Here is a 27,115-nt window from a genome sequence, read left to right as displayed (position 1 = left end):
TAAATCAGTGTCATTTATTTTTAGAGTTCCTTTAAATATCACATCAATACATCATTTATATCCAATAATGCTGACGCGAAATATAGATATCGTGGCATTCAATTAAGACCACATTATAATCTTACAGGTAGGACTTTGTTTCTTGATGAATGAAGCGGTTTAAAATATTATGTTATTTACAGGAGATTGGATGTGCAGCGTTCAGACATACAGCACGCGTGACAGGCAGATCAAAAGAATGCAAGTGATTGGTGAGTAAGGTTTTGACTTTTTTTGTTTAGGTGCAGGTTTGTTTTGAATTTTTTCTGCTGATACTTGTGAAGTATAACAGTTTCAATCAGTTCTTAGCGAACTGTTGCGAATTCAAGTTGGTTCCGACTTCTGTAAGAGCCTGTTTTCAGTGGTCTTGTTTTTCTGTACCGAACCACTCCCAGAGATATTAGCTCTTAACTGCAGTGATTATTCAGATTTTTTCTATTTAATATTTGAGACATTCATAAATCTATCTCATATTTATTTAGTTCCTGAAAGAAGTTTTGAACTTTATCATCACGACTTAAACTTCTTCATGATTGAATCACAAATATTTATTGTCATTTGCGCAGTTAAGACAATTTATCCCGAACCTGATCTCAATATTGTGTGAGTATAACATATTTGCCTATCTGGAATTTCCAAAAGGACCTAAAATCCTATCTAAGCGCAAAGATAATCAATAAATTATTCCTATCTTAAAGAATCAACAACAACTACAGTGTAATTTCCGAAGAAAGAAGTGAATGCGATGAAAATGGATTCTACAATAAATCAATTATGGCCAGGATTGATAAAAATTTCATTCCATCGCCATCTGCGATTAATTGCATCCTGGAAGTCAACGGAACTGAATATATTAAAAAGAAGAGATTTATTTACTACGGTAAGTGCATTAGAATTTTTTTGAACGGCTGATTGACTAGTGGCAAATTTACATTAAGATTACAAATACGATAAGAATCATCCCGATGTCAAGAAGGCTTATTCATCAAGGCATTCAATGAATGGCAGCAGTAAAATTTATTTTTGGAAGAATGAAATACTTTCACTGTTTATTTTGAATGTATTCATGATGTTTGTAAGTTGTTTTGAGATGTAAGAGAATCTTGAAGATTTGTTCAAAAAACCCAGCAAGTTAAGACACCCATTACAATTATTTGAAGGCATTGTACGGATTAGAATAGTATGCTGTCAACAAAGAAGGTTCAATAATCGAATTTACCTTATACGGAACTCAATCGTATTAAAAGAGTTAATCGTAGAGTATAAAACCCGATCGACACAATGAAGAAGGCTTCGCCAAGGAGCTTTTAAGGCTTTATCTGTGCCAGGCATTTGGATGCCGTACGAAGGTGGCTTCCATTTGCTGTTAATAACAGAGCGGAATCTTCTTCATTTGTGTCACTCGGGTAAATAGATTGAAGCAGCTGTAATTTAAAATTATAATATTTATAAGCACATAATCAATGACTTAATTCAATTAATTGCGAAATTTGTGAGTAATAAAGAATACGAGTGTAGTGTCGAAAATGTATTTAAATGTATTCTCTGATTCTTATGGCTATTCTCTTTCGCATTTTTTCCATTCTTACCTTCCAGTAAGTATTTTGCTATTGTATCGATTAGTGCTAATCTAAAAGTTGATCGATAAAAAAAGTAGAATGAAGTACTACAAAGTAATAATTGCAATAATTGCCGTCTTAATAAGTTCAGTCTATACGTTGACAACAGTTTATTGTGATTTTGAGAAAATTGCGTCAACTTACGTGTGTAGTCCAATAAGTCTTAATCCAGTGTTAAATGATAATGAAGAAATTGCTGTGAATGGAAGTCATTTAACGAATTTTAAGGATGAAGACGTTACTTATATTCGCTTCAATTCACCTTTGACCCTCCAATATGTGCCAACAAAATTGTTCGAAATTTTTCAAAATATTGAAATTTTTGGGCTTCAGAATGTCAATTTAGTGAATATTACAAGTGAAGCATTTACGAATTGCTATAAATTAAAGTCATTGCATATTGATGGGAATAAAAAATTGACTGAAATTCCTGCAAGATTTGCTGAAAGCTGTTCAAATTTAGTGAATCTGTATTTGCCAGGAAATGCAATAAAAGTGATCGACAAGGAAGCCTTTAAAGGATTAGATAACCTGCATTACTTAGTGCTAACAAGAAATGAACTTGAAGAGATTGATCCAGACTTATTAAGCTCTGTAGGAAATTTACAAAATTTATTCCTCGACCACAATAGAATTAAATTCTTAAACAGTGATTTGTTCTATCCATTGAGGAAGTTGCAGCTACTCAGCATCACTAACAATCAAATTGAAGAAGTTTCACTTGAACTTTTTAGGAATAATCCATTACTTGATCAGATTTTCTTTGATCACAATGAAATTGTTGCGATTGAAGAGAAATTTTTTGATGAATATCCAGGACGTCGAGAAAATTATGAGTTCCGATTTTACAATAACAATTGCACTAATTCTATTGTATCCAATAAAGGAGAAAGAATTGAAAATTTTGATGATTTTGAAATTTGTTTCAAAAATTGGAACGAAAGTCATCAAAAAGTTTTCGATGAAGAAGAATTCTCGACAGACAATGAAGTTATTACAGTACTAAACACGACAACTGAAGTTACGACAACTGAAACTACAACAACTGGAGCTACGACAACTGAAATTACGACAACCGAAGTTCCTTCAACTATTGGCGACATCATACATCGTGACTGTCGATATTTCCTAAATGAAAATCGGAAGTATACATGTGTACTAGAAAATGTTGATCTTGCCCTTACAATGATTGGTGGAAAGCATTATGAAGACCAAAATGATGAAAATGTGACGCATTTGTTCTTTTACAATTCCACTTTGAGCAAAGTTCCATCCATAATTTTTCAAAAATTCCCTAACCTTGAATTCTTGTCTATTGCCCACACACAACTCACAATAATCAATGATCAAACATTTGATGGATGCGGAAAGCTGACCAAAATTGACGCAAGTGGCAATCACATTAGCAAAATAGCAGAAACGTCACTAAGAAAATGCAAGAACTTAAAGACTATCGATGTTAGTGGAAATCCACTTAGGTATATTGATGGAGAAATATTCTTTTATGATCCACAATTAAAGCACATAATTCTTAATAATAATTTTTGATCAAATTTACTATTTAGGTGAAATTACAATAATTTGGAAAAAAAGGTGACTTAGATGCATTCAAAATATTTGAAATAAAAGTTTAATAAAAAAATTCTTAAACTGTCATTTAATATTCAAATTATATTTACAAATACATATTGGGACAAATCTTCGAAGAAGGATAAAAAGGAACTAAACACAGTATTTCTATTGACCAAAATAGCTCATATCAAGAATCATTAGAATTAGAAGCAGCATCTATGAGTTTTGCAATCGAAACTGAATTTAAGGCAATAGAAAAAGGTAAACAATCGAAAATTCACAGGAAACCATCATGCGTTGATGAAAATGATGAATTAAATTTGACATCGAAGCAGTCTATAAATAGGTACTTCTTCAAATCAATATGACGATGTAATAGTTCCAGTTACTCCAGAAATTGAAAATCCAGAAGATAAAAAGTGTTATCCTTATTGTTGTGTTATTTCCTGACCTTATTGATGCTTGAGTTATTCCAAAAATTCCAATTATTGTCAGTTAACTGCCAAACTCTATATTTATGAGTAATATTTAACTAAGAAAAGTATAATACTCAAAAAATTTATTAACAAATGACTGCATAACAATAAGTTGCATTTAAAAAAAATAAGACAATTAAGTTATTGATGTCAGCACAAAAAAAAACATCATCAACCAGTGGAAGACTAGGAAGCTGCTCAAAAATTATGAAATTTTTAAAGTAAGCATTTTATTATATTCAAGATATATTTGTAGCATCGTTACATTTCGAGAGAACAGTCTCTTTTCAGATCTCATCAAGTTCACATCTACAGAATAATGTATCTAAGGTAAGTCGACAGGTGTTTTATGTTTATACACATTTTTAATTATTATTTATTTAAAGAATTCTTTCAGTGTTAATCATCCTTGTGTGTTTTCGCATAAGCACTTCCAATGCTGCTGTTAATATCACATGCGAATTTGCACTTGTTGAGGATAAATATACAGTCAAAATCTCAAATCAAACATACAAGGCAACTGAAAAAGGTCTTAAAATTTATGGACGACATGTGAATCGTATGAAGAATCCTGATGTAAAGGTCCTGGATGCATCCTTCAGATTCAATAAGTTAGACATTGTACCATCGACTCTTCTTCAAATTTTTGTCAATTTAGTTGAGTTACGAATGGAAAAATGTGGATTACAAAAATTGACGGCAAGTTCCTTCAAGTATTGTGGAAAAATTGAAATTATGAAATTTGGTGTCGATGAAATCGATATTGAAGCAGGTGCTTTTAAGATGTGTGAAAGTATGGAAGTTTTGGAATTTAATGGCAATAATATCAAAAGTATTCATTCAAATGCTTTTAAGGGACTTGATAAACTTCATACACTCAAAATGGATAGATGCAATATGCACACAATTGAACCAGAACTATTAATGCCTTTATTTTATCTCGAGCATATCCATATAACTGGAAATAAAATTGAAGAATTGCCAAATGATTTGTTTTATGAATTGGAATATCTGAAAACTATGAATTTAAGCAACAATGAATTGATATCATTTTCAAGTTCAATCCTTAAACGAAAGAATCATTTGGAAATAATTGATTTGAGTGAGAACAATATTGTGACATTGGATAGAAAATTCCTTGAAAATTGGCCAAATAATGCAGCACTTAATATGGAATCAAATATTTGTATTGACAAAAAGTTTGGACATCTTGGAACTAATGACTTGCCATTGAATGAAGTTGTAGACTTTTTCATGAATTGCTTTGAGGAAGAGAAAGTAATCAAGCCTGAATCCACAAGTACTACAGAGGAGCCAAAGACTAATGTAAAATCTTCAGAATCAAGTGATTCCGAAAGTGATGAAAAAATCACAACAGAGTCAAAAAAGAAGGAGAGCAAAAGCAAGGAGGATTCATCTGAAAAAGTTAAAGTTAGTTCCAAGAGGAGGGAAAGTGGAGAAAATGAGGATTCAGACGAGAAACTAAAACTAGATACCAAAAAGGACGATAAGGATGAAATAAGCAACGAAAAAGTTGACGATAAACTTGTTAAGCCATTGCCTCTAAATGAAACAGAACCAAAGGATGATGAAAATATTGAAAACTCCAGAGACTCGCCTTTTGAATTTGTCAAAGAATCAACAGAGAGCATCAAGCAAAATAGCACAGAGGAAATTGAAAGCCACGAGAGAACCACAAAAGCTGTTCATAAATCTAGCAGTGAGAGTGAAAGTGATGAGGAAAGCGATGAAAAAACTACTGAAGTTTCAACAACGGAATCTACAACCACAACTGAAGCTACAACTGAGGCAACAACTGAAGCAACAACCAAAAAACGCAAAAAGAAGGGCAAGAAAGGAAAAACAACAACTGAATTGGTCACAGAATCAACAGTTGCAACAACACAAATGGAAACAACTGTATCGCAAGACGACATAAATATCGAAGATGCAACAACAACACTTGATATTGTCACCGAAAGTGAAACTACTGAAGCTATTGAGGATATATTTTCTGTCACAGAAAGTATTGTCCAAGAAACAACAAACAAAATTGATGAACAAGACCAGTTACATGATTATGAACAATCAACTTGTCGATTTTATGTTGATGCAGATAGGAACTACAACTGTGAATTGGTCAATGTTACTCAATATTTGAAGAGAATTAATACAGTGCATATTGATGGATATGAAAATTTTAAAGTATCTGGAATCTTCTTCAGACAATCAAAATTATTCCAAGTTCCTAGAATTGTGTTTGTAACCTTCCCAAATCTCATCGAGCTTTCAATTGAGAATACAAATTTGAAAGTTATGGACGATGAATTTATCGAAGATTGCGGTAACGTTAAGAGAATTAATTTAAGAAATAATAAGATTCGTCGTGTCGAGAGGAATTCATTGAAAGCTTGTCTGAATTTGGAAAATGTTGACTTATCTGGAAATCCAATTGAAACTATCGAAGGAGGAATTTTTGAAAGTAATCCTCATCTGTCACTTACTTATAATGCAATGAAAATTTTGCCTGTTTCTCATACGGCTTTTTATTCAGAGAAGCCATAAAAATCACAATTTTTTAAATTAGAAGTAATTCATTAAAAATGTGGCACAAAAAATTTAACGACATTTTAAAATTTAAAAATCAAAGACATACAAATGCTGTAAAACTATACAAATTTAATGTGAAACCGTCCAAATGTTTTTTAAATAAAGAATTTTAAACTAGTAATTCTATGTTAATTTAATTAACAAGTTATAAACAAAACACCGGTAAGTGATAATTGATAAACATCATGTGAAGCGAAACAAAAGCGTGCGAAAATTTCAATGTGTTTCTACAACGTGGCAAGCCCCTCAAAACATTAAAAACAACAACTTTTTCATCACAGAAAGCACAGAAAGAAAATATTTTTCAATTTTTTTTAATTAAACTATGTATTTATAAAGTGAACAAAATAATGGATATTATTGGTGTAATAAAAAGGATATATAGGGTTTATGGGTCATTATTTTCAGACGATTTTATAGCATTTCTTAAGGAAAACACTCAAAATCATGTAAGTCGATGAATGATTTCTAAAATTTGAATATTGATTTTCTTAGAAAAAGTAAAAAAATTAATAATTAATGGCTTTTCATGTGTATTTTTAGGTATGGATTACTATTTTGATTGTAATTTTTACAACTACAATCCTTATAGCATGTTATTTATGGAGAAAGAATAAAATCCGCAGTAAGTTTCATAATAAGAGAAATGACCTTGAATTTGAAATAGTTTTCAATGTAATTTCCTCATACGCTGTACTTTTTTTTTTCTTCTCTCTTCAGAACAATCAATAATTGACAGACTTACAAGTTCTTTTCTACATGATGGACAGACGAGATTTAGAAAGCGAGATAAAATGTTATTTTATGGTCGACGGATGTTGAGAAAAGTGAAGACGATTAGCGGAACTGGTGGGGAAAGAGGGCGAAAACGTAGAGCTGTAATGAAATTTGCTAGAAAGATTTTACAACTTCAAAAGGACAATTTACAGCCTCAATTGAAAGTAACTGAACCTCCTGCTGAATATTTTGAGGAAATTATTGAAAAAGTCGGTGAGAAAGTACCGGCAGATGCCTATTTTATGCTTCAATCAATAAGAATCTTTGGTCAATTTGAAAAGCCAGTATTTTTAAGAATATGCAAGCACACAGAAATAATAAACTTAAAGGCTGGTGATTATCTGATTAAAATTGGCGATGCTGACGATTCTGTTTTTATTGTGCAGTCTGGCTCCGTTAATGTTTTTCTAAATAATGCTGACGGATCATCAATATCATTAAAAGTAGCTAAAAAAGGTGAAACGGTAACATCATTATTAAGTTTTATAGACATACTCGTTGGAAATGATAGTACCTATAAAACAGTTACCGCAAAAGCTATAGAAGATTCCCAAATCATTCGTTTACCTATGTTTGCATTGAAAGAAATTTTCAATGAGAATCATGACATTTTAGTTCGTGTAATTCAAGTCATTATGGTTCGATTACAAAGAATTACAATTAGTGCTTTATATAATTATCTTGGATTGAATATTGACTATATTCATGTATCACAAAAGAAGAAACAAGCGCAAGCAGCTAATCCTTTATCAAGCATTCCAAAAGGTTACCAGCATAAACGACAAATGTCTGACCAATTTTCCTTAGTTATGAGTAGTGTTAGTTCCGATAAAAACGAAAAACCTGACATGTTAAATGACATTGAATTTCCAATATTAGTTCCACGACGCACATCTACAATACCGCAACCAACTGACATTCCGATAGATATTGAACTTATGAAAAGTCTTGCAACTGATGGCTTTTTAAAAGAATTAGGCTTAAAGGATGACGATCGAGCATTAATTGTTGATAGTATAGAAATAAGAGAAATTAATGCTGGAGTGACTTTGACACATCAAGGACGGGAAGATGATGTTATGTTAATTTATATAATCACTGGTGGATTAAATCTTATAAATTATCAGCCAAATAAAGGAAGTAAAAAAGTCTCAGAAGCTCATTCAGTTACACTACATGCTGGAGAAGTTGTCGGAGGTTTAGCGGTTTTAACTGGTGAATCTAGCTTATATGCAATTAAATCTAGGATCTCTTCTCGTGTTGGTCTTATCTCAAAGGAAAATGTCTATAGAATAATGCAGCAGAGACCAACGGTTGTATTAGATATAGCAAATTCGGTTGTAAAAGGATTAAGTCCACTTGTGAGACAATGTGATTTTGCATTAGATTGGATATTCTTAGAATCTGGACGTGCTGTATATCGACAGGATGAACCATCCGATTGTACTTATATTGTTCTTAATGGACGACTTCGATCAGTCATAACTCATTTGAATGGAAAGAAGGAAATTGTTGGTGAATATGGAAAAGGTGATTTAATTGGAATTGTTGAAATGATAACGGAATCGCCAAGAACTACGACTGTTATGGCTGTTCGTGATTCTGAATTAGCTAAATTACCTGAAGGACTGTTTAATGCAATTAAATTAAAATATCCTGTGGTTGTAACTCAACTTATTAGTCTTCTCGGACACCGTCTTTTGGGATCTATGAGGAATGCCACCTTATCATCAAAACCAAACGTGCCAATAGAAGCATCGCCTCTAAAACATAAATTCGCAACAATTGCAATACTCTCAATTACTGATGATGTACCATTGACTGCTTTTACTTATGAACTATATCACTCACTCTCAGCAATATGTCCAACGGCACGTTTAACTGCTGATGTTGTTAGAAAGACTTTAGGAATGAATATTATGGAATCAGCTAATGAATATCGACTTTTAAGCTACTTATCACAGCAGGAAGATCACAATGAAGTAACTTTATACCAATGTGAAAGTGGAACTCTTACTCCGTGGACGCAACGATGCTTGAGACAAGCTGATGTTATTTTAATTGTTGGCTTAGCTGACCGTCCTCCATCATTAGGCAAATTAGAGCGTGAAATTGAAAGATTTGCAATAAGAACTGCAAAGGAATTAGTTTTGCTACATACGGAAACGTCAACAAATTCTAATATAAGGCCAACGAATACAGTTCAATGGCTGAATCAGCGAACATGGGTAAACAAGCATCATCATATTTTATGTCCAAAACGAATGTTTACAAGAAAAAGTCAATACCGAGTAAATGACTTGTACACAAAAGTTCTTAATTCGGAACCGAATATTCATTCTGATTTCTCGAGACTTGCTCGATGGTTGACGGGTAATTCGGTAGCATTGGTTTTGGGCGGTGGAGGTGCTAGAGGAGCTGCACATGTTGGTATGCTTAAAGCTATTCAGGAAGCTTCGATTCCAATTGATATGATTGGCGGGGTTTCGATCGGTGCTTTTATGGGAGCTTTGTGGTGCGCGGAACGAAATATTACGATTGTTACGGTGAGTCTTCTATTTTTTAACAGATTTTTTAAATTCGAATTATAACGGTTTTCAAAAATTCAAAGACTATGATTTTTCAAAATTTTGAAAACCGTTATTTTTTCAAAAACTAAAATGATTGTCATGAGCTATGCCGTGAATAATGAAATAAATATTTTTCATAAAACAGCAAAAAGCTAGAGAATGGTGCAAGAAAATGACACAATATGGACTGCAAATATTAGACCTAACATATCCAATTACATCAATGTTTAGTGGACGACAATTCAACAAGACTATCCGCGATACATTTGGTGATAATGTAAAAATTGAAGATTTGTGTAAGTTTGAGTTTTGATTGACGCGCATCATCAATTTTTTAGCACATTGACGTGAATTAATATGATTATTATTATTATTTTTCTAGGGATTCCATACTTTACGTTGACCACTGATATTACTGATAGCTGCGCGAGAATACACACACATGGTGATTTTTTTATTTTAATTAATTTTTCATTTGTTTTGTTCCGTTTTAAAAATTTTTATCATCATTCATTTACTAGCATTTTTCATTAGAAAATTTATTAAGGGTCTTGCTGACCGTTCTGAGTCTTTTAGTTTTTTTTAATTCATTCTCTAACTATTCTTTCATTGGGTGACGGATATTGTTTGTCTTGTTTCCTCAAACTTCATTTTTCATATTTTTTCTTCTGCTTTTTTTCTCTTTTTTCGTTTCTTTTATATTTTTTTTTTATAACAAAATCATTAATTGATGACTTTAAAAAAAACCTTCTTTTTTGGCTTCAAAAAAAACACTGTTTTATGTATACTGCATACAGGAAGTTTATGGAGATATGTTAGATCATCAATGAGCTTATCGGGATATATGCCACCTTTATGCGATCCAATTGATGGTCATCACTTACTTGATGGCGGCTATGTTAACAATTTGCCGGGTAAGATGCCTAACAAGTTAATTTTTTTTCACTTGGTTTTTTTAATTTGCTTCCTTATAATTTAATTTAATTATATATTTTTTATTCAACATCCGGAACATTATTTTTGACGGAATTTACTCATCCTACTTCCTACATATTCTTTTGGTTTTTGTACTTTTTTGTATGCACAAAAAAACAATTTTTTTATTTACTTTGCACCCTTATTTTTAATAGTTTTACGAACGGTTTGGTCCTGTAGAATATGTAGCATATTGGAATATCTAGTCATAAAATTTCAGACACTGAAAAAAATGTTTTTAAAATACTCAGAACTGGAACAGTCAAGATCCTTAAAAAAAATCACATTTTATCTTGTAAAATTAGCTCACATAATATCAAATATCCAATATTTTTTTGTATTGCTAACTTTTTCTTTAGGCGATTTATGGCGTTTGGTACGCTCTAGTATGACAATTGCAGGAGTTTTTCCCCCCATGTGTGTTGACGGTCACCTTCTTATCGACGGATGCTATACGAATAATGTTCCGGGTCCAAATTTTGTTCCATAATTATTATTAAGAGTTCTTTTATTTATGTTGGCACTGCTATTTGATCAATCAGTAAATTTGTCATGATTTTAACGATTATTTGGAATTCAAAATTTATTTTTAACGGTTTTTTGAGTTTCAAATTTAAGGTTCTTTATTATTTTGAAAATTTAAACTGAAATGAAGTGAAACAGATTACTGAATGGACACTTTCGTTCAGTAATTCTTTTGAGAATATTCAAACCAGACAGCCAAAGACGATATTTAAGACTTAATTCTACAATCATACTAATTTATCATATCTCACTTTACAATTACAGCTGATGTAATGAGAAATCAAGGAGCTAATATAATTATTGCAATTGATGTTGGATCTCAGGATGATACGGATTTAACTGATTATGGAGATGATTTGAGTGGGTGGTGGGTCCTGTACAAACGTTATAATCCATTCACATCGCCAATAAAAGTCATGACATTGCCCGATATTCAATCGAGACTTGCTTATGTTTCGTGTGTACGACAATTGGAACAAGTTAAGAGCAGCGACTATTGCGAATATTTAAGACCGCCAATTGATCAATATAAGACATTAGCATTTGGTTCATTTGATGAAATTCGAGAAGTTGGATTTAATTATGGAAAGAATTATTTTGAGCAGCTAGCTAAAACTGGTGGACTTTCAAGATTCAACAGATGGACACAACAAAAGTCATCGGATGAAAGTCGAGAATCAAGTCCATCAAACAGCCAATCGAATTACACATTTGTTGACTTAGCACAAATCGTTTGTCGGGTACCAGAAATATGTCAAGAAAGACACGATGATTTATCAAGCGATGATGACTATTTCGTTGGATATGCTTCAGAACCATCAACATTGCGCTCAAGTGCTAAAGTACGTCAATTAAGAGCTGTTGGCGGTTCCCTTTCACTTTCTGAGAATGAATATGAAAGTGACATTGACTCGTCTGATGCTGAACCGAACCTTAAGGATACTAAAAAGTCTTTAACTCTTGGATCCAGTGAAGCTTAAAACTTATAATGAAATTATAGCTTTTTTAAAGAAATTCATACCAAAAAAAAACTACATAAAAGGATAAATTAGCAAAAATAAAAAAAAGTTTTTATTTAAAATAAAAATCGAATTGTTGTGCATTTAATAGTGATGTGAGGCCACAAAATAGATTAGTACATAATTGTTCATATTTGTGCTTTTAAAAAGCTCCGAATTAATTTTGATTAATTTCATTTCATATAAAAAAGGAATGCAAATAATTTAGTTTTGTTGTGCTGCTGAAACGGGAGGTTTAACATTCAATAGATCACACAAATGATTTCGGATAGGACGAACTTCATTCAATGGCTGAGCCCAATCAGTATCCATCAAAGTATTTAGAATTTCCTCTAAATTCTCCTCAGGAACGTCTGTTGTATCTCCATATAACAACATTGCTTCATAAAGCTTTAAAGCTGCTGATTTTCTGATGTGAACATGAGTCAATCCCAAGAAAATTCCCATTTTTGTGAAGATTTTTGGACAGAGTCGACGAACCTAAAATAAATTTTAAAAAATAACGGTTTTCAAAAATTCAAAAAATAAACGGTTTCAAAATTTTAAATTTTTCTCAAAAAATTACTCACTTGGATCAATTGACACATGACGTTGATGCTGGACACAATCTTATAAAGCTTCTTATGTCCCTTAATTTCGAGATTTACAAGACGAAAAACTTCATCAGGAAAATGAGAATTTTCATCATCCAAAATGGCTAAGAGACTTCCAGAGCTTAATATTGTATCAAGGAAGTTAAGCATTGGATATGTGATACGTTCATTTAATAAATTATCTTGGAATATTTTCAATGTCAAGTCACACATTCTTGTAATTTCATTTGGATGTGAATTAAGGAAGTCAAGGAATGAAGATGATGAATGTTTTGTTAATGACTCAGTCAATTGTCCAATACTTGCGACTAAACCAGTTATAATTTTCTCAGAATAATCATGAAGTTTCAGCATGTTACAGAATAATGGGAACGTATGATCAGCAAACAGCCACAAAATGGTACTTCCATCTTCTGGGAAGATTGTCTTCAAAACTTCGTGTTCCTTAATATTTGGTATTTTTGGCTCATGATACAGTAAGCTGTGGAATAATTTTCCAGCAATTCCTCGAGTTCGATCAATTTTCTCGACACTTTGCTGTGCTAATCCACTCATAATTTTATGGACTATATCAGCCATTAATCGTTCTGGTGGACAACTAATTGTCAATTGATACAGGACATTCATAGATGATTCTCGTACCCAAGCACCAATATCTCCACGATTATCGATGGTATATTCTTCTAAAGCTTTTAATAGACATTCAAAAATGCTCCTTAATTCTTCGTCTGATAGATCCGCAAAACCTATGGACATTGTGACATTCCCTAAAGCTTTAACGCTGTCTCTACGTGCTTCCGACCAATTTAATATTATTGGATTTAATCCAGACTGTTTAACTTGAGATTCTGTCGGAACTAAAGATAATTCAATTAATTTTTTGATCACTTCCATTTTTGACGGCAACAACATGAATTTAGGGAATGCACCAATAGCTAAAACATATCCCATTCTGACATGTTCTTCGAGATCATTATTTGATCCTTGCAAGTAATTGTTGACAATTTGTGCATTTCGATCTCTTCCTTCATAATATGCTGGACATAAACTAGTCAATGCAGATACAGCAAGTTCACGAATTCTTGTCGTCTTACTAGATATGCTTGAATCAATTAGTAATTGCCATGACTCAATACAATCATTGGTTACTTCCAATTTAGCATCACTACAATTTTTGATGAAATCTAGTGCGGATAACTTCATCAATTCTCCACTCATTCCTCGGAACTGTTCTCTGGTCTGGAACTTGATCACTAGATTACTCAGCATTTCCATAATCTCCTTGGATATTAATGAAAGCTTATTAAGGTTCTGTAAAGCTAATACAATCTCGCCAATAGCTAAAACACATCCATGTCTAACATTTATATCAATTGATGCTGTCTTTTGGAACAGCTGATTAAGGACATTTGATGCCATATAATCAGGATCATGATGTGCCAGTTTATTTAATGTTTTTGCAGTTAATTCTCTAATTGATGTATCCCAATGTGCAGTTTTAATCTCTACAAGGTGATCAATTAGTGATCGTGTGTATTCACTATATTGTGCAATAAAGTCACTAATAACTAAATACGAATTATTTCTCAATCCAACACTATAAAAATCAGCTGTTGTTAAAATGTCAATTCCATGTGTGAAATTTCCCAGACGACCAACACATTCCTGGAAAGCGGCTGAAGCAGCACGTCGACAATTAATTTCACGATCAAATACAGTCACAATTAATAATCCTGTTGCAATACTTTGAACAAAAGGCTGTAAATCTTGGGGATTATAAGCTCTAGCGAATGCCCAGCACACATAACATGCTGAATCTCGAATGTTTTGACCCACAGACATGTATCCTTTCATCTCATCATAAGTTAAAGCTCTTATTAATAAAGGAACTAAATGCTCAAGACGATATGGTAGTAAAAGTCCACGTTTTGCTAGTTCAGCGACTCCCAAACATGCACCTGAGAAGAATTGAGAAATAACGGTAAAATAAAATTTGAAAAATAACGGTCAAAACAGTAAACTCACCATGCCATGCTTCATGCTGCTCTAATGGATTCAAAATCTCAATCACAGATCCAACAACTTCATCTCCTAAAGATTTTGGCAATCGATTCGTAATTCTACCAATTCCTTTTGCAGCAAGCCAACGAACATCGCTGCTGGGACTTTTCAAGCCATCTAATAACTGCTCAATAATCTCTTCAATTTCATCAGGCACTTCTACATCATCTTCTGGATCTTCTTGAGTTATATTTATTGACTCAAATTCGACATTATTTTCTGTTTTTGATGTTAAATTTTCTTGTAAGGAACGAGATCCACGATTGTAACGCCAAAGTGCAATTTTAGGTGGCATGAAGATTAGTCCAAGACGTTGAACAATTTTTATGAAAAACTTGTTTTTGAGGAAATCCTGTGAACCTTTGAAATCTTGTTCAAGAAGCCACTTGAGAATTTTTGGTGCATATTTCAGCAAATCTTCTCGTTTTCCGTGCTTCAAAATTGCAGCAATAGCAAGTAAAGTTCCATAACGAATGTGCAAGTCATCTGCTTTAACTTCATTGAATGTCCAATCGAAGAATGTTTCCAAATAAATTTCCTTAATTTCAGTACGGATTAAAAATTTTGCTGACAAATATGCAGCTACAGTAGAGCATGAGTCATTTCCTCTACAATTATTTTTACAAATTTGATAAATTCTTTCCATTTTACTCTTACTGGATTTATCTCCTTCTGACATTGCATCCAATCTTGACATATGAAAAGGATTAAGGACTAAAATACTCATCCATAATAAGCAGCAATATCGAGTTTCCCAGTTGTCTGACTCATCGGGATTTTGATTTTCTAATAAATTTAACACAAAGTCTATGTCACTTAATTCGTGAGGAAGGAACTTGACGAATACTTTATAGGTTCTAACTTTAATTATTTGATATAGATATTTAAATCCAGCATGAATTAAGCCATCTGTTGACTTTTTATCACGAATTATTGTAAGTAATAAATTGATCATGTCTGTAAGATGTGCATCCAATAAATGTGGTTGTTCTTGATATTTTGACATAATTTCCGAAAACTTTTCATAGGATTTTTCCAGGTTTTTCTCGTAAATCTGACCTAGTTCATTGATCATTTTCACAACTTCATCATATTCACTAAAGAATTCCAGTGTATTCGATGGAATATCATCATCCTTCAATTCCTCAAGCTGCACCATGTTGACTTAGTTTATTTAATTATTTTAAATGCTGGTAATTAATGACTTTTCAATAAATTTTCACAATTTTCGGTTTTCTTGTTTATCAGGGGACTAACAACTGAGCTGGAAATTGCACAACTCCCCTACATGGAAATTTTCAAAAAATATATGACCGTTAAAAAATTTAAAAAGACTATAATTTGTACTGGTTTGTTGATTGAAAATTAAGTTTATTTAATTAAGCAAACATTTGAAAAAATATTATTTTATAAAACATGAACAATTTGACACATGGGTTGTTAAATGATCCACACAATTATTTGGCTATTGTCATCTATGGCCTAAATAGTGGCGAAAGTTTAAAAGCTTTAAATCCTAAATATGATTAATGCACTTTGAAATTCTTTAAACTTGTAATTAGGTAATTATCCTTTTAGGAACTGCGTTGTTCTCCAATAAGGGCGTATAAACCGTATTTGTAAGATCCTGAAGTATCACCCTTAATCATCGATTTCAATGATTCACCAAACAGCCTTTCGAAAGCTTCCTTAATTTCGACCATATCAATTTCACATCGTGTGACAACCAAACGAATCAGTTGTCTATCGTTCGTTCCTAGACCCTTCATCGATTTGTGCAATTGATGTGCGAAGAATTCAGCTTTGTTTGTCACGCATCTAAAAATAGCAACAAAACCGTCTTTAACATCGCCTGTGGAGTAAAGAAAAGCAGAAAATGATGAAAATATAAGGATGTGCTTTAATGTGAATTCGACAATTACTATCTGTACCGCTAAATTCATTTTTGAGGGCTTTCTCGAAGCTGTGACCTGTCATAACTTCATATTCTTTAAAGATTAATCTTAATTGTTCGTAATTGCGTTGACATAAAATAGAATTAAATACACTTTCGTCGGTTCCAACTCTCAATTCACCAGCTCTTAATAATTGTGTTGCATCAGCTTTGGCTTTTTCTGGATCGACAATTCCTGATTCATCGCGATTTGCATTTAACAACGATACAAGCAATCTTTTGAAGTTTCCTGGAAATTAAATTTTTATAAATTTCTTAATTATTAACGGTCGTTTGAAATTTGAATTTTCATAGAATAAGTTGATTGCCCCTTTTTGAAGCTTTCAAATATTTTTTGTCCGTTAAAATTCAAATTATTTCTTACCAGAAGTTTCTCCAATCAAAACATCTTCAAGATCTTTCTTAAACAATTCTTGGTAACGATCCTTAATCATCATAATTTCATTATTCGATAGAGTACACAACACTTCAATCAAAACCTCCTCATCAGTTCCAACTCCATAACATGCATCATAAATTTCCTTGCAATAAAAGTCAAGAGTTGGTGTCATCAGCGCAACCAATAAAGATTCAAAATTTCCACGAGTTTCATCCTTAATGTTTTCAATCAGATCTTTTCCATAGTGCGTCTTGAAATCTTTTGCGATTTCCTGTCTTTGTTGATTACTTCTACGACAAATTACTTCAATTAATCCATTGTCATCGCATCCAAAACCTTTCATTGCCTTTCTTAATGCCTCGGAATCTGAACGAGCATCAAAATCTTCTTTTGGAAGGACAGTTGGTGTACCCTAAAATATTAATTAAATAATTGATTAATTAGTTTGATGGATATGAAAATGATATCAGAATTGGCTCATGTGGATTCAAAATTCATAATTTTACCCGCTTCATGTAGTCACTAATTGACCTTCTATAATAAACAGGTTGCGTATATGAAAATGGTGCATTTGGATTAATGTGTGGATAAATATTTGATGGTTGTTGAGTATTTTGCATATTTAGTTGATTTTGTAAAAGAGAGATTCCATTTGATTGTGACTGACTTGCAATACTTGAGGTAGAATGATATGAGGGAAGATTAGAGCTTAATGTGAATCCAATTTTGTTAAAATGACCAGCACCGAAAGGTACTGGAATCTCTTTAAATGGATATCCAGGATTGCTTTGAACAGTCATTGGTATTGTTCCTAAAGATGAACGACTGCTTGATATGCTTGAATGTCCTGTACCCTGGAAAATTGCAAAATAAGCCAAATCGAATTTCTCAGTTTTGTTTAGAATTTTGACATTTTTGAATCCAACATGATTTGTGTTAATTCCCTCAAATAAGCTTTAGTGATCTGTTCATTTTATACTTACGAATGGAAACATCTTTAATGGATTTCTTCTATAAATTTACGATGGGAAAAGTCTGAAAAAATAAACAGAAACGTGAGAATCATGAATAATTCTTTTTAAAGAAGACTTATTTCCAGTCTCTAGTGTTAATTGATATGCCACGTCATTGGTCTGAATGATATATTCATCCGTAAATTCAACGAATGAGTGCAAACTATTGAATCAGCTCACAAAAGTAAATAAAGAAATTTTTAATCTCAAGATTTATTATAATCCTCGGATTTAATTCTATGCTAATTTTAATCTCGAACATCCAGAACGACAGATGTGAGTAATAAAAAATGTTATATTCGGCAATACGTCATTAGTAGAGCAACCAAATACGAAGAAATCGAAGGCAGAGAATACGAAACAATAACAGGCATGCTCAAAATTATAATGAAATGACATCATCGCTTACTTTAAATAATATACAGGGTAATATAAACAAAATGATTCATCTTACAGTCGCGATTCTTAATGACGGTTATTGTGAGCTAATTGATGAAATATAAGTCAATTTATATCAATTGACCGATCCCATCTACGTAAAAGTAGCAATTTTTCTGAATTATTTGCGCAGTGGATGATAAGGATGTCAAATAGTAGCATTTTATGTTTCTCTTTATCATTTTGATGTTAATTACTTGAAATGCTTCAATTTTCACTTTTATCAGTCTTTTGGGCGACACTAACAACAAAAAAAATTCCACAGCACAGCACTAAGTTATTGGCAAATGTCCAAAATGAGTGATTTTACAACTTAATGTTATATTCGATATCTTCATTTATTAGATTTTTACTCACTATGCGTGTGATTGACACGCAAATTACCACAAATAATAGCTCTACGTACCTTATTAAATATTATAATAGCACTGGATGTGACGTATAAGAACTACAAAAGTATCAAAAATACCGGTTTCTGAGATTACAAAAATATGGAAAACGTCCGATTCGACTGATTTTCTGAATGAGACTGAGCGAAAATACTTGACTGTGAGAATAATATATACAGGCTGTTTACTTTATAGGCAAATGTTGACGCTCTTCTCTCAAATTTCATAACTCTAGATAATACATTACTAGATCTGTTGATGTAAATTATCTATGTAAATTGTTTTAATGATAACATAGTCATAACATCAAACAACATGAATCAAAAATTGTATTATGAACTTGGATGACATGACATGACAAATAACTGAATAATACAATAATGCAATGCACTCAATCATTCCTGCAATTATTTTAACTCAATACTCATTTATTTTGATGAAATAACGGTTTAAAATAATTTGAATTTTTGATACTGTTGTATGGTTCTGAAATTGAACTGCTCTGAGTTAGATCAAAATTTATAGGGTCTTGAGGCACAAACAATTGTATTGTTTTGTATAAATTAAATCTCAAATTTTTATTGTTTCGTTATAAATTTAATATAAAAAGCCTTTCCTAAATTCTTGCACACACCCAACAATTCAAAAATTATTCAATAGTAGTTTTGGAGGTATATCACAGAGGATGGGGTCAAATGTTCACGGCAAATTGGACAGTCGCTTTTGTATTTTAGCCAATCACAAATGCAATACCAGCAAAATATATGTCCACATGTTGTTAAGCTTAAATCATTTCGACTCTCTAGACATAGAGTGCACTTCTTATTATCCTCATTAGAGCTCACACGTGAGTATCTTGCATTGCCTTTAGCATTTTCTCTTGTCGATTCTTCTAGACGCAGTTTACTGTCGCCTCTTCTTTCTTTTAATTTCAATAATAAAGAGAAAACGACTTGCAAAACTGTTACAATACCAAGGAACTTATATCCACTAATATTATGATGATCATTTAACCAGAAGCGAACTAGAACGTAATGTATTCCCGTTAACTTTTTTGCAATTTGCAATTGACCTGAATTTTTAAGATAGAAGAAGCTTCGAGACAGTGCCTTGATGTATGGAATGGATGACTTGATAAATGCAATTAATTGTAATAATGTCCTGCGCGCCTCTGGCAGTAGCTCATCACTTTCATTCACTTTCTTTTCGTACTCCTTTAAAACATTAATTAATATAGCCTCTCCACCAAATTCCAAGACTATCGAAATCACTTGAAGTAGCTTATGTGGCAAATTATCAGTTTTATTGTCTATTTGCAGTACTCCGGTATATTCTTCGCCCAAGGTTTGAAGTCTGTTTAATGCTGAAAATCCGTGATAACAAATATTTGTTAAGATTTTTATCAGTTCATTGAATTTTATGAAATTTCGGTTGTTTTTGACCAAAAACTGTGCCACTTCAACTACATCTTGATGAATTTCAGTCGTATATTGCAAGTCCTTCTGTATAGTCCTTATCACTTCCGGTTGTCGTGCTGTTTTAATGTAGTTTTTCTTCATAATTAAATTTTTTATTTCCGATAAATCTTTTGTTTTGATTTTTACTGCAAATCGTATAAATTTTTAAGTAACGGTCGATATTTTTTCAAATTTAGACGAATTATTCGACGAGGGTAAAACAACGTCGAGTTTGATTTTTTAAAATTTGACCGTTGAACAATGTAAAAGCAGCATGACATGTGTCAGGTGTTTTTACAGGTGCTGTAAGTTAGATTACTTAATGGCATCTACATGAAACGATCCAATTAATTTCCTGAAACTAAAATTTATTGAAGAATCCAAAACAGAATCAAATTTTGTTCAAATAGACACATTTATTTGATACATAATAACTGAATCTTTTTCCTTGATTTAATCTAATTAATTAATTAATATTGCGCAGAAAATATTAACATTTTTTAATGAAAAGAAAAAAAAAACTTAAAACAGAAGAAAAGAAATATAAAACTTAATTAGATACATATATGCATATTAGGCAGCTACTAAACCTAATTTTGATCAGTTTCGAAGGCAAAAAGGTACGAAAAAAATAATTTTAATAATAATAATAATAATTAACAATGTAAGAGTATTCAATTTGAATTATTATAATTAGTGGCTATAATTTGTGATGCATCGAGCATTATCTTCGAATTGGATCGAACCAAGAAAATTAAATGGCATTCATCGTAGATCGTTAATTCGATTTTTGTGCGTACGAGACCGTGCAAAACTGTTGCTCTCGCCAAATCCAACCAACGTTGCAAGGTTAATTCTCGCTCACGTAATGGCCCATTAATTGATACATCACTTGGTCCCCATAAAACGTATTCTAATACTGACTTGATTCTGTAAATGGAAATAAAAAAAAACATTTTAATTAGTCATTGAAAGCAATGATTTTGCATAAATCTTACTTTGTTAGAGTATCGGCACGTTCTTGAACAAGCAAATCTGATAAAAGTTGTGTTAGCTTCGTTTCCGGTAAAATTTCTTTGATCACCTTCAAGGCACATTGACATAAAGTTCCCATAACTTCGTCCTCGTCTCGTGACAAATCCGAGTTTGTACTGAAATCAAAGATCAATTTGATATTTTAATGTCCAAAAAATATTTTAAAATTTAACGGTCAATAAATATTTGAAAGAATTTTTGACAAATTTCAAATAGATTTGACATTTATAGCTTACCCTTGCAAAATACACAGTCTAGCTTGCTGTTCCTTATTTTCCATTTCTCGACACACGATAATATTCATAAGACTCATTGGCATTTCCTCGATCCCCTTTGCTTGCATTGTCTTTAAGCCATTTACAAGTTGTAGAACAATAAATCCAACTTCACGACACAGCAAGTCATCAAAAAGACCACTTTTACTTGGACTTTTTGTACCGTCAAGTGCTGAGGCTGTTGAAGTCGGTGATTTTTCATTTATTGAGATTATATCGACATTTTCATCACTTCCAGTTAAATTACCGAACAGACTGTTATTCTGTATTTTTGATTTCATTATCGAACCCATCATTTCGAGTGTTTCAACTTGCATTTTCGGAAGAACTGTTATGGTAGCTGTAATTAAAAATATTTCTCATTGACTTCTTACTCACAAAAAAACACAGCAATTAAAATCATTTACCTTGCACCATTTGAATTTTAGCTGTTGGCATTGATGGTAAATAATTATTTGGAACTAAGTCACAAAACTCTGTGATTGGATTTAAAGCTCCCGATATTCCACCGCTCATTTGATTTAATTCACTACCAGAGACCATTTGATTAGCATCTGATGTGAGCACCAATGTTATATAAATGGAATTTTGCCAGACTGCCTGATGAAAGACCCGCTTACCAACGACCAAACCAATCGAATCGAGAATTGTAAAATCATCGAATCGTAAATTTAAGCAATTCGCAATTGGACGCAATGACGGGGGAATTGATTGAGGTTGTTGAAGCTGGGGGATTAAAAAGAGATTAAGATTAATAATTAATTACAGTAGAATATTTCTTTTTGTTAATTACCTGATCTAAGACTTGAGCAAGTGCTTCATGATTTGCAACAATTACGGCTGAATAATTATCCTCCAAATTTGTGTGCACAACACTTCGACCTTTTCTTAATCTCAATCGGCTTACGATCTTATTGCGTGACGATCCCTATTTAAGAAAAAAAAAAAAGAATTAATATAAATAGATAAATCAGCCCGAACAGATTGAAATGGGTTCATCTGTATTAAACTAGCGGTGAAATATAAATTATTTTTAATTTACCTGACATCCGTCAGTTAAATCATTTTGTGAAACATCCAAACATGCTGCATCACTTCCACAAAAGCTGTATGGCGAATAAATCTCTGATTCCCCTATTTCGCTGCCACAATAAGAACGTGTTGCATTACCTGAATGGAATTAAAAATCACATTTTAACAATGAAGATCCATTTATAATTTATTTTATTGAGGCTATTATTATTTTTTTATTCAGCGTATTTTCTCAAGGAACGATAAAATATATTTTTTTGATTTATCACTTCCTTTGCGAATTTGGAATTTTGTCAAAAAAGTTTTTTAAACGGACAAAAATTATTTGAATCTTTTTGAGTTAAAATTTGAATCGGTTTTTTTTTCAAATTTTTTTGAACCGTTATTATTCAAATTTCTTATGTCCGTTAATTTTGAAATCTTTTTAATTAACCTAATTTGAGTATAAGGAATAACTCACCGAAAGTCAGCGTTGGAGAGCACATTCCATTATCAGGATAGCTAGAACGATGATAATTCAATTTGGCACTAACATTAACATTTATCGGCTCGTAGCTCGCTGCATTATTCCGCAATCCCAAATTACGGTTAGTATTGTAGTTTATTAAAGGCAGTGGAGATGACACATTCGCTATAATTTGTTGCTGTGGAGGTGTTGGCGAACGACTATTATCCAATAAATTTGAGTCTGATGAGCTTAACTTCTTATTTTTCAAGTAGCTGTCAATTGTCATATTCATTTTTTGGACAGACGACTTCAATCCATCACTATTTACAAAGAAAGTTGTCTGCTGCTTAGTGACACTCGGCGATGATGATTTATTCATGTTGATGCTCGGTTTCGTATCATTTTTCAATGCATTGTTCTCAAACAATTCAATCTTGCTGCGCGTTGATACATTTTCAATTTCAGGCATTTTCTTTTTACCGTCACCATTAACAATAGTTGTTGATGATGGCTTTAAGACAGGCTTTGCAATAATTGAATCTTCATTTTTATACGTCTCTGTGTGATCATCATCACTTTTATTGTTAACATCTTTCAAGTCATCTATTTCAGCATTTCCATTAATACTTTCGCCAACAGGCTGTCTTCGTTGTAATTCCAATGTCTTTGCTTCACGTTCTCGCATACTATTTGTTCGTTCTGGCTTTCGTGGTGCAATTGAATTCCTAATCTCACCTAAATTAGCATAAACTGTATCGTTCGATGTTGTTTTCGTTGTCTTTTGTGGCTCAACATTTTCGGATTCTAATTTTGTTCGTAGCTCATTATTTTTTGGCGGAGGTGGACGTGTTGGTTTATTCATCTCTAATTTAGTAGAGTCACTGCGATTTGGTGGCATTGGTGGCTTTTTATAGCTCGATACTGACTGATTCTTTTCAGTTACCGCAATAGTCGGCGTGCTTGGTTGTGATGAACTTGTTGGTGTCGTTACAACTTCAACGCCAGTATTATTAATGTCTAATGGATGAATAATAATTAAGCGCGGTTTAACTTGTGGTGCATTAAATGGATCATCACTTGGACTTGTTGGAATATCTGCATAATGACTGTAATCCTTTTTCGGTGTATGTTCAGTCTTACTATTTCCCATTCGTAAAAATTTCTTGATTGAAAATTTCTTCTTTTTTCCTTTCTCAATTTCAGCTAATGAATCTGTCGAGAATGATAAGCTATGGCGTGGTGCCGGTTCTGGAGTTGTTGGACTTTGTAGCTTCTCAAATTTCTCCAACTTTTCTTGTGCTTCATGTGCTTTATTGAGATGATTAAGACTTCGGAATTTCGGATTGATTGCTGGATAGTTTCGTGGCTCTTTTAATTGTACAGTATTCGTCTTTATAGAAAATTTAGACTTTCCGTGTGCAAATTCTTTAAAAGTTTTCAATGGCTCTTCATCTGGGAATGATTCTTCTTTGAAAGTCTTCATTATTTCGCTTTCATTATTTTGAGGCGGCTCCGGAGCTCGTGACTTTTTTGACGCTTTTGTGTCTAATGAATCGCTTGACAGTGATCTTTCTTTGCTAATTACCTGTGCCAAATTACATGAAATGTATTAATTAACTTTTAATTATGAGGCGGTTGAGAAAAAATTCAAAATAAATAACGACTTTCAAAAATTCAAATAATTTTTAATTGCAATTTCAAATTTTTTAAAACCGTTAAATATTCAGAATTTCTTTCTGTATTAATGGATTGGTTAGAATACGTAAGTGAATCACATAGAAGTTATTAACAAAAAGATGTTAATTACCTGTTGAAGTTGCATGATGATTTCAGCATTACGTTTCTGAAAGGGCTTGACAACATTCACACTTACGGGTTTTAACGGCACCTTTGGCTTGTTAGCAGTCGAATGCAAAAATGATGTTCTCGGATCGATCGTTTGTTGTGAATTTTGTATTGATGCCGGTGCTGGTGATGTTTCAGAACTTCCGTCCGGGTCACTACGACCATCAGGTAATTCTCGATTATTAGCCAATGCCTTATTAATCTCATTTGTTACTTGAATGTCTTCATAATCGGAACTATTATTGCTGTTATTTATGTCTTTAGATAATTGTGATGTTCCTTTAATTCCAATGCCACTATCTGATTCGCTACGTCCGTTCGATAATTCTTCGTCACTAGAACTGTCAAAACTCGAACCAGTCGAATCGAGTGCATCTTCTAAGTGATTTTTTGTCACAATTAATCCATCACAAGTTATTTTACTGGACACAAATGAACTTTCCATCAAATCATATGATTCAGCACATTTCTTAATTGACTCACTATGAGAGTTCTGCGATGACACAAACATATCCGAAATAACTTGATTTGTAAAAAAGCTCGACTTTTCAAACTTATTATTACTAACAAAATTATCAATTGATGCTGTTTTATTAACATTCTCAGGTTCCGTTTCAGTCTTATTTTGAGTAATACTAACGTCAATTGTTTCTTTTTTCGTTGAACTACCATCACCAATATTTTCATAACTGTTTCTTGCTTCAACAACATCATAATAATAATCGGATGTTGTACCAAACTCTAAATCACTCTCAGACTCTGAATTCTTTGCATTCGTGCAGACTTGAATTTTTGGCTTCTCCTTATCTTTCAATATTGCATTATTTCGCATGATTGTGCGTTTATTATTTGCACAACATGTTATATTTGTAATTGAATCGGAAGACGAGATGACGGCAGATGTAATACTATCGTGATTTTTAATCTCGACCTAGATTGTTGTAAAATTATATAATTAAATATCAATAAAAGTTATTATTGCAATAAATATTTACCTTAATAACGTCATTCTTCGTTGTTTCTTCGACCACCATTATTGGAGTTGTTGATTGAGTCACATTTGCTTCATTTTCAAGTATTTTCTTACTTAATAATGTCTCATTGATTTCATCCAGCAGTGATTTTTCACTACTTGATGCTTGTTTAACATCAAAATCTGTTGGCGACTTATCAACTTCATCGTTTAAAGTTTCGGAAGCAATTACTTTAGGCTTTATTGTTGAGAAGCTATCGTCTGAAGTGTGTGTTATTGACTTTAGTATTATACCGTTATTTTTTGACTTATCACTTTTCTTATCATCATTTGAAGGTAATTTAGACTTAATGTCCAATTTTAAACCAGACATTGAAGATGTTGAGGATGAATTGCCACTGAATGGCGTAACTGAAATTTTCAATGTTTGTTTCTTGCCCGTAGCATCTTTCTGCGGTGCTCCAAGTTTTAGAGCAGCAAAAGATCGCTTGATATTCACGGTCGGATCACCAAGTAAATTTCCATTGTTCATGTTGAATTCCGTGTTTGTTTTTGTTAATTTTTGCAGCTCTTCATTTTCTTCATACACCAGTTCCTCGCCATTTTTGTCTGGAATGTCATCACCATCATCATCATCACTGTTGCCTTCATCTAGCCATTCTCCTCCTTCCCCAATGACCTAATGGATTTAAATTTTGGGACAATAGATATTTCCAGGCTATTAATTTTCACGGTCACTATTATTTTGGGTAAATTGTAACTTACCTTACTAACTTCTGTCGGAAAATTGACAGACTTCTTCTTATGCTTCTTGTTTGATGGTAATATTGTCTTTATTATGCCTTTTGATGGTGCATTTAACACTCGTTTTTGTGTCATTGGAATAGATTTTATCGTTTGCAAAATTGCTGCATGTTCCTCTTTTGATTTAAAACAATTTGAACATAAATCTTTCTTCCAAGCATTTTGAATAAATCGTGGACATTGCGTTACAGCTATAGACGACATGATGTGTAAGCAATGTTGATGAATTTACTCAAT

At 32.5% G+C, this 27,115-nt stretch overlaps 8 protein-coding genes across 12 annotated transcripts; 3 read left to right on the top strand and 5 right to left on the bottom strand.

The window, feature by feature from the left end:
• The first annotated feature begins 1,661 nt into the window (after positions 1–1,661).
• On the top strand, positions 1,662–3,257 carry LOC139098292 (insulin-like growth factor-binding protein complex acid labile subunit). Its single transcript, XM_070650430.1, has one exon. The coding sequence runs from the start codon at positions 1,698–1,700 to the stop codon at positions 3,204–3,206; it is 1,509 nt and encodes a 502-aa protein (XP_070506531.1). The 5' UTR covers positions 1,662–1,697; the 3' UTR covers positions 3,207–3,257.
• Positions 3,258–3,962: 705 nt separating this feature from the next.
• On the top strand, positions 3,963–6,271 carry LOC139098462 (uncharacterized). Its single transcript, XM_070650678.1, has 2 exons — positions 3,963–4,036; positions 4,093–6,271. Exons 1-2 carry the CDS (start codon positions 4,026–4,028, stop codon positions 6,269–6,271), a joined length of 2,190 nt encoding a protein of 729 aa, XP_070506779.1. The 5' UTR covers positions 3,963–4,025.
• Positions 6,272–6,580: 309 nt separating this feature from the next.
• Positions 6,581–12,250, top strand: sws (patatin like phospholipase domain containing sws). 2 transcript variants are annotated; one of them, XM_070650070.1, is made up of 7 exons: positions 6,581–6,765; positions 6,860–6,941; positions 7,037–9,639; positions 9,809–9,959; positions 10,046–10,108; positions 10,998–11,108; positions 11,428–12,250. In XM_070650070.1, the coding sequence occupies exons 1-7, from the start codon at positions 6,667–6,669 to the stop codon at positions 12,141–12,143; spliced, it is 3,825 nt and encodes a 1,274-aa protein (XP_070506171.1). In that variant the 5' UTR covers positions 6,581–6,666; the 3' UTR covers positions 12,144–12,250. The 2 variants fall into 2 exon arrangements, with proteins under 2 accessions (XP_070506171.1, XP_070506170.1); XM_070650069.1 differs by lacking the exon at positions 10,998–11,108 and adding an exon at positions 10,461–10,577 and having other exon boundaries at positions 6,582–6,765.
• Positions 12,208–16,078, bottom strand: Tbcd (tubulin folding cofactor D). The gene is made up of 3 exons (XM_070650071.1): positions 14,801–16,078; positions 12,752–14,733; positions 12,208–12,662 (listed from the first exon to the last, which is right to left on the bottom strand). Exons 1-3 carry the CDS (start codon positions 15,993–15,995, stop codon positions 12,387–12,389), a joined length of 3,453 nt encoding a protein of 1,150 aa, XP_070506172.1. The 5' UTR covers positions 15,996–16,078; the 3' UTR covers positions 12,208–12,386.
• A 98-nt stretch (positions 16,079–16,176) lies between these two features.
• Positions 16,177–19,185, bottom strand: LOC139098302 (annexin B11-like). Of its 3 annotated transcripts, none has more exons than XM_070650440.1 (6): positions 19,027–19,185; positions 18,153–18,204; positions 17,676–18,023; positions 17,155–17,581; positions 16,759–17,019; positions 16,177–16,688 (listed from the first exon to the last, which is right to left on the bottom strand). In XM_070650440.1, exons 2-6 carry the CDS (start codon positions 18,162–18,164, stop codon positions 16,411–16,413), a joined length of 1,326 nt encoding a protein of 441 aa, XP_070506541.1. In that variant the 5' UTR covers positions 18,165–18,204; positions 19,027–19,185; the 3' UTR covers positions 16,177–16,410. The 3 variants fall into 3 exon arrangements, with proteins under 3 accessions (XP_070506541.1, XP_070506542.1, XP_070506543.1); XM_070650441.1 differs by having other exon boundaries at positions 16,768–17,019; XM_070650442.1 differs by lacking the exon at positions 17,676–18,023 and having other exon boundaries at positions 16,768–17,019; positions 19,027–19,184.
• A 381-nt stretch (positions 19,186–19,566) lies between these two features.
• On the bottom strand, positions 19,567–20,614 carry Pex10 (peroxin 10). The gene has a single exon (XM_070650368.1). It carries the CDS (start codon positions 20,566–20,568, stop codon positions 19,663–19,665), a length of 906 nt encoding a protein of 301 aa, XP_070506469.1. The 5' UTR covers positions 20,569–20,614; the 3' UTR covers positions 19,567–19,662.
• A 336-nt stretch (positions 20,615–20,950) lies between these two features.
• On the bottom strand, positions 20,951–25,945 carry LOC139098079 (serine-rich adhesin for platelets). 2 transcript variants are annotated; one of them, XM_070650199.1, is made up of 8 exons: positions 25,064–25,945; positions 23,269–24,841; positions 22,819–22,946; positions 22,570–22,704; positions 22,184–22,502; positions 21,738–22,116; positions 21,465–21,617; positions 20,951–21,396 (listed from the first exon to the last, which is right to left on the bottom strand). In XM_070650199.1, exons 1-8 carry the CDS (start codon positions 25,931–25,933, stop codon positions 21,141–21,143), a joined length of 3,813 nt encoding a protein of 1,270 aa, XP_070506300.1. In that variant the 5' UTR covers positions 25,934–25,945; the 3' UTR covers positions 20,951–21,140. The 2 variants fall into 2 exon arrangements, with proteins under 2 accessions (XP_070506300.1, XP_070506301.1); XM_070650200.1 differs by having other exon boundaries at positions 25,130–25,945.
• LOC139098461 (uncharacterized) lies at positions 25,940–27,082 on the bottom strand (the record flags this gene model as incomplete). The annotated part of the gene is made up of 3 exons (XM_070650677.1): positions 26,840–27,082; positions 26,097–26,753; positions 25,940–26,032 (listed from the first exon to the last, which is right to left on the bottom strand). Coding segments are annotated over exons 1-3 (993 nt in total), but the record flags the coding sequence as incomplete, so codon positions are not given.
• Between the last annotated feature and the right edge of the window lie 33 nt (positions 27,083–27,115).

Source organism: Chironomus tepperi, unplaced genomic scaffold, assembly GCF_022539635.2.
Source record: "Chironomus tepperi strain 1889 unplaced genomic scaffold, CSIRO-AGI_Ctep_v1 contig_445, whole genome shotgun sequence".
In the NCBI taxonomy this organism is placed as follows: Eukaryota; Metazoa; Arthropoda; class Insecta; order Diptera; family Chironomidae; genus Chironomus; species Chironomus tepperi.
The sequence above is the reverse complement of the archived record's forward strand: the minus strand, read 5'-3'. Positions and strand labels throughout refer to the sequence as shown.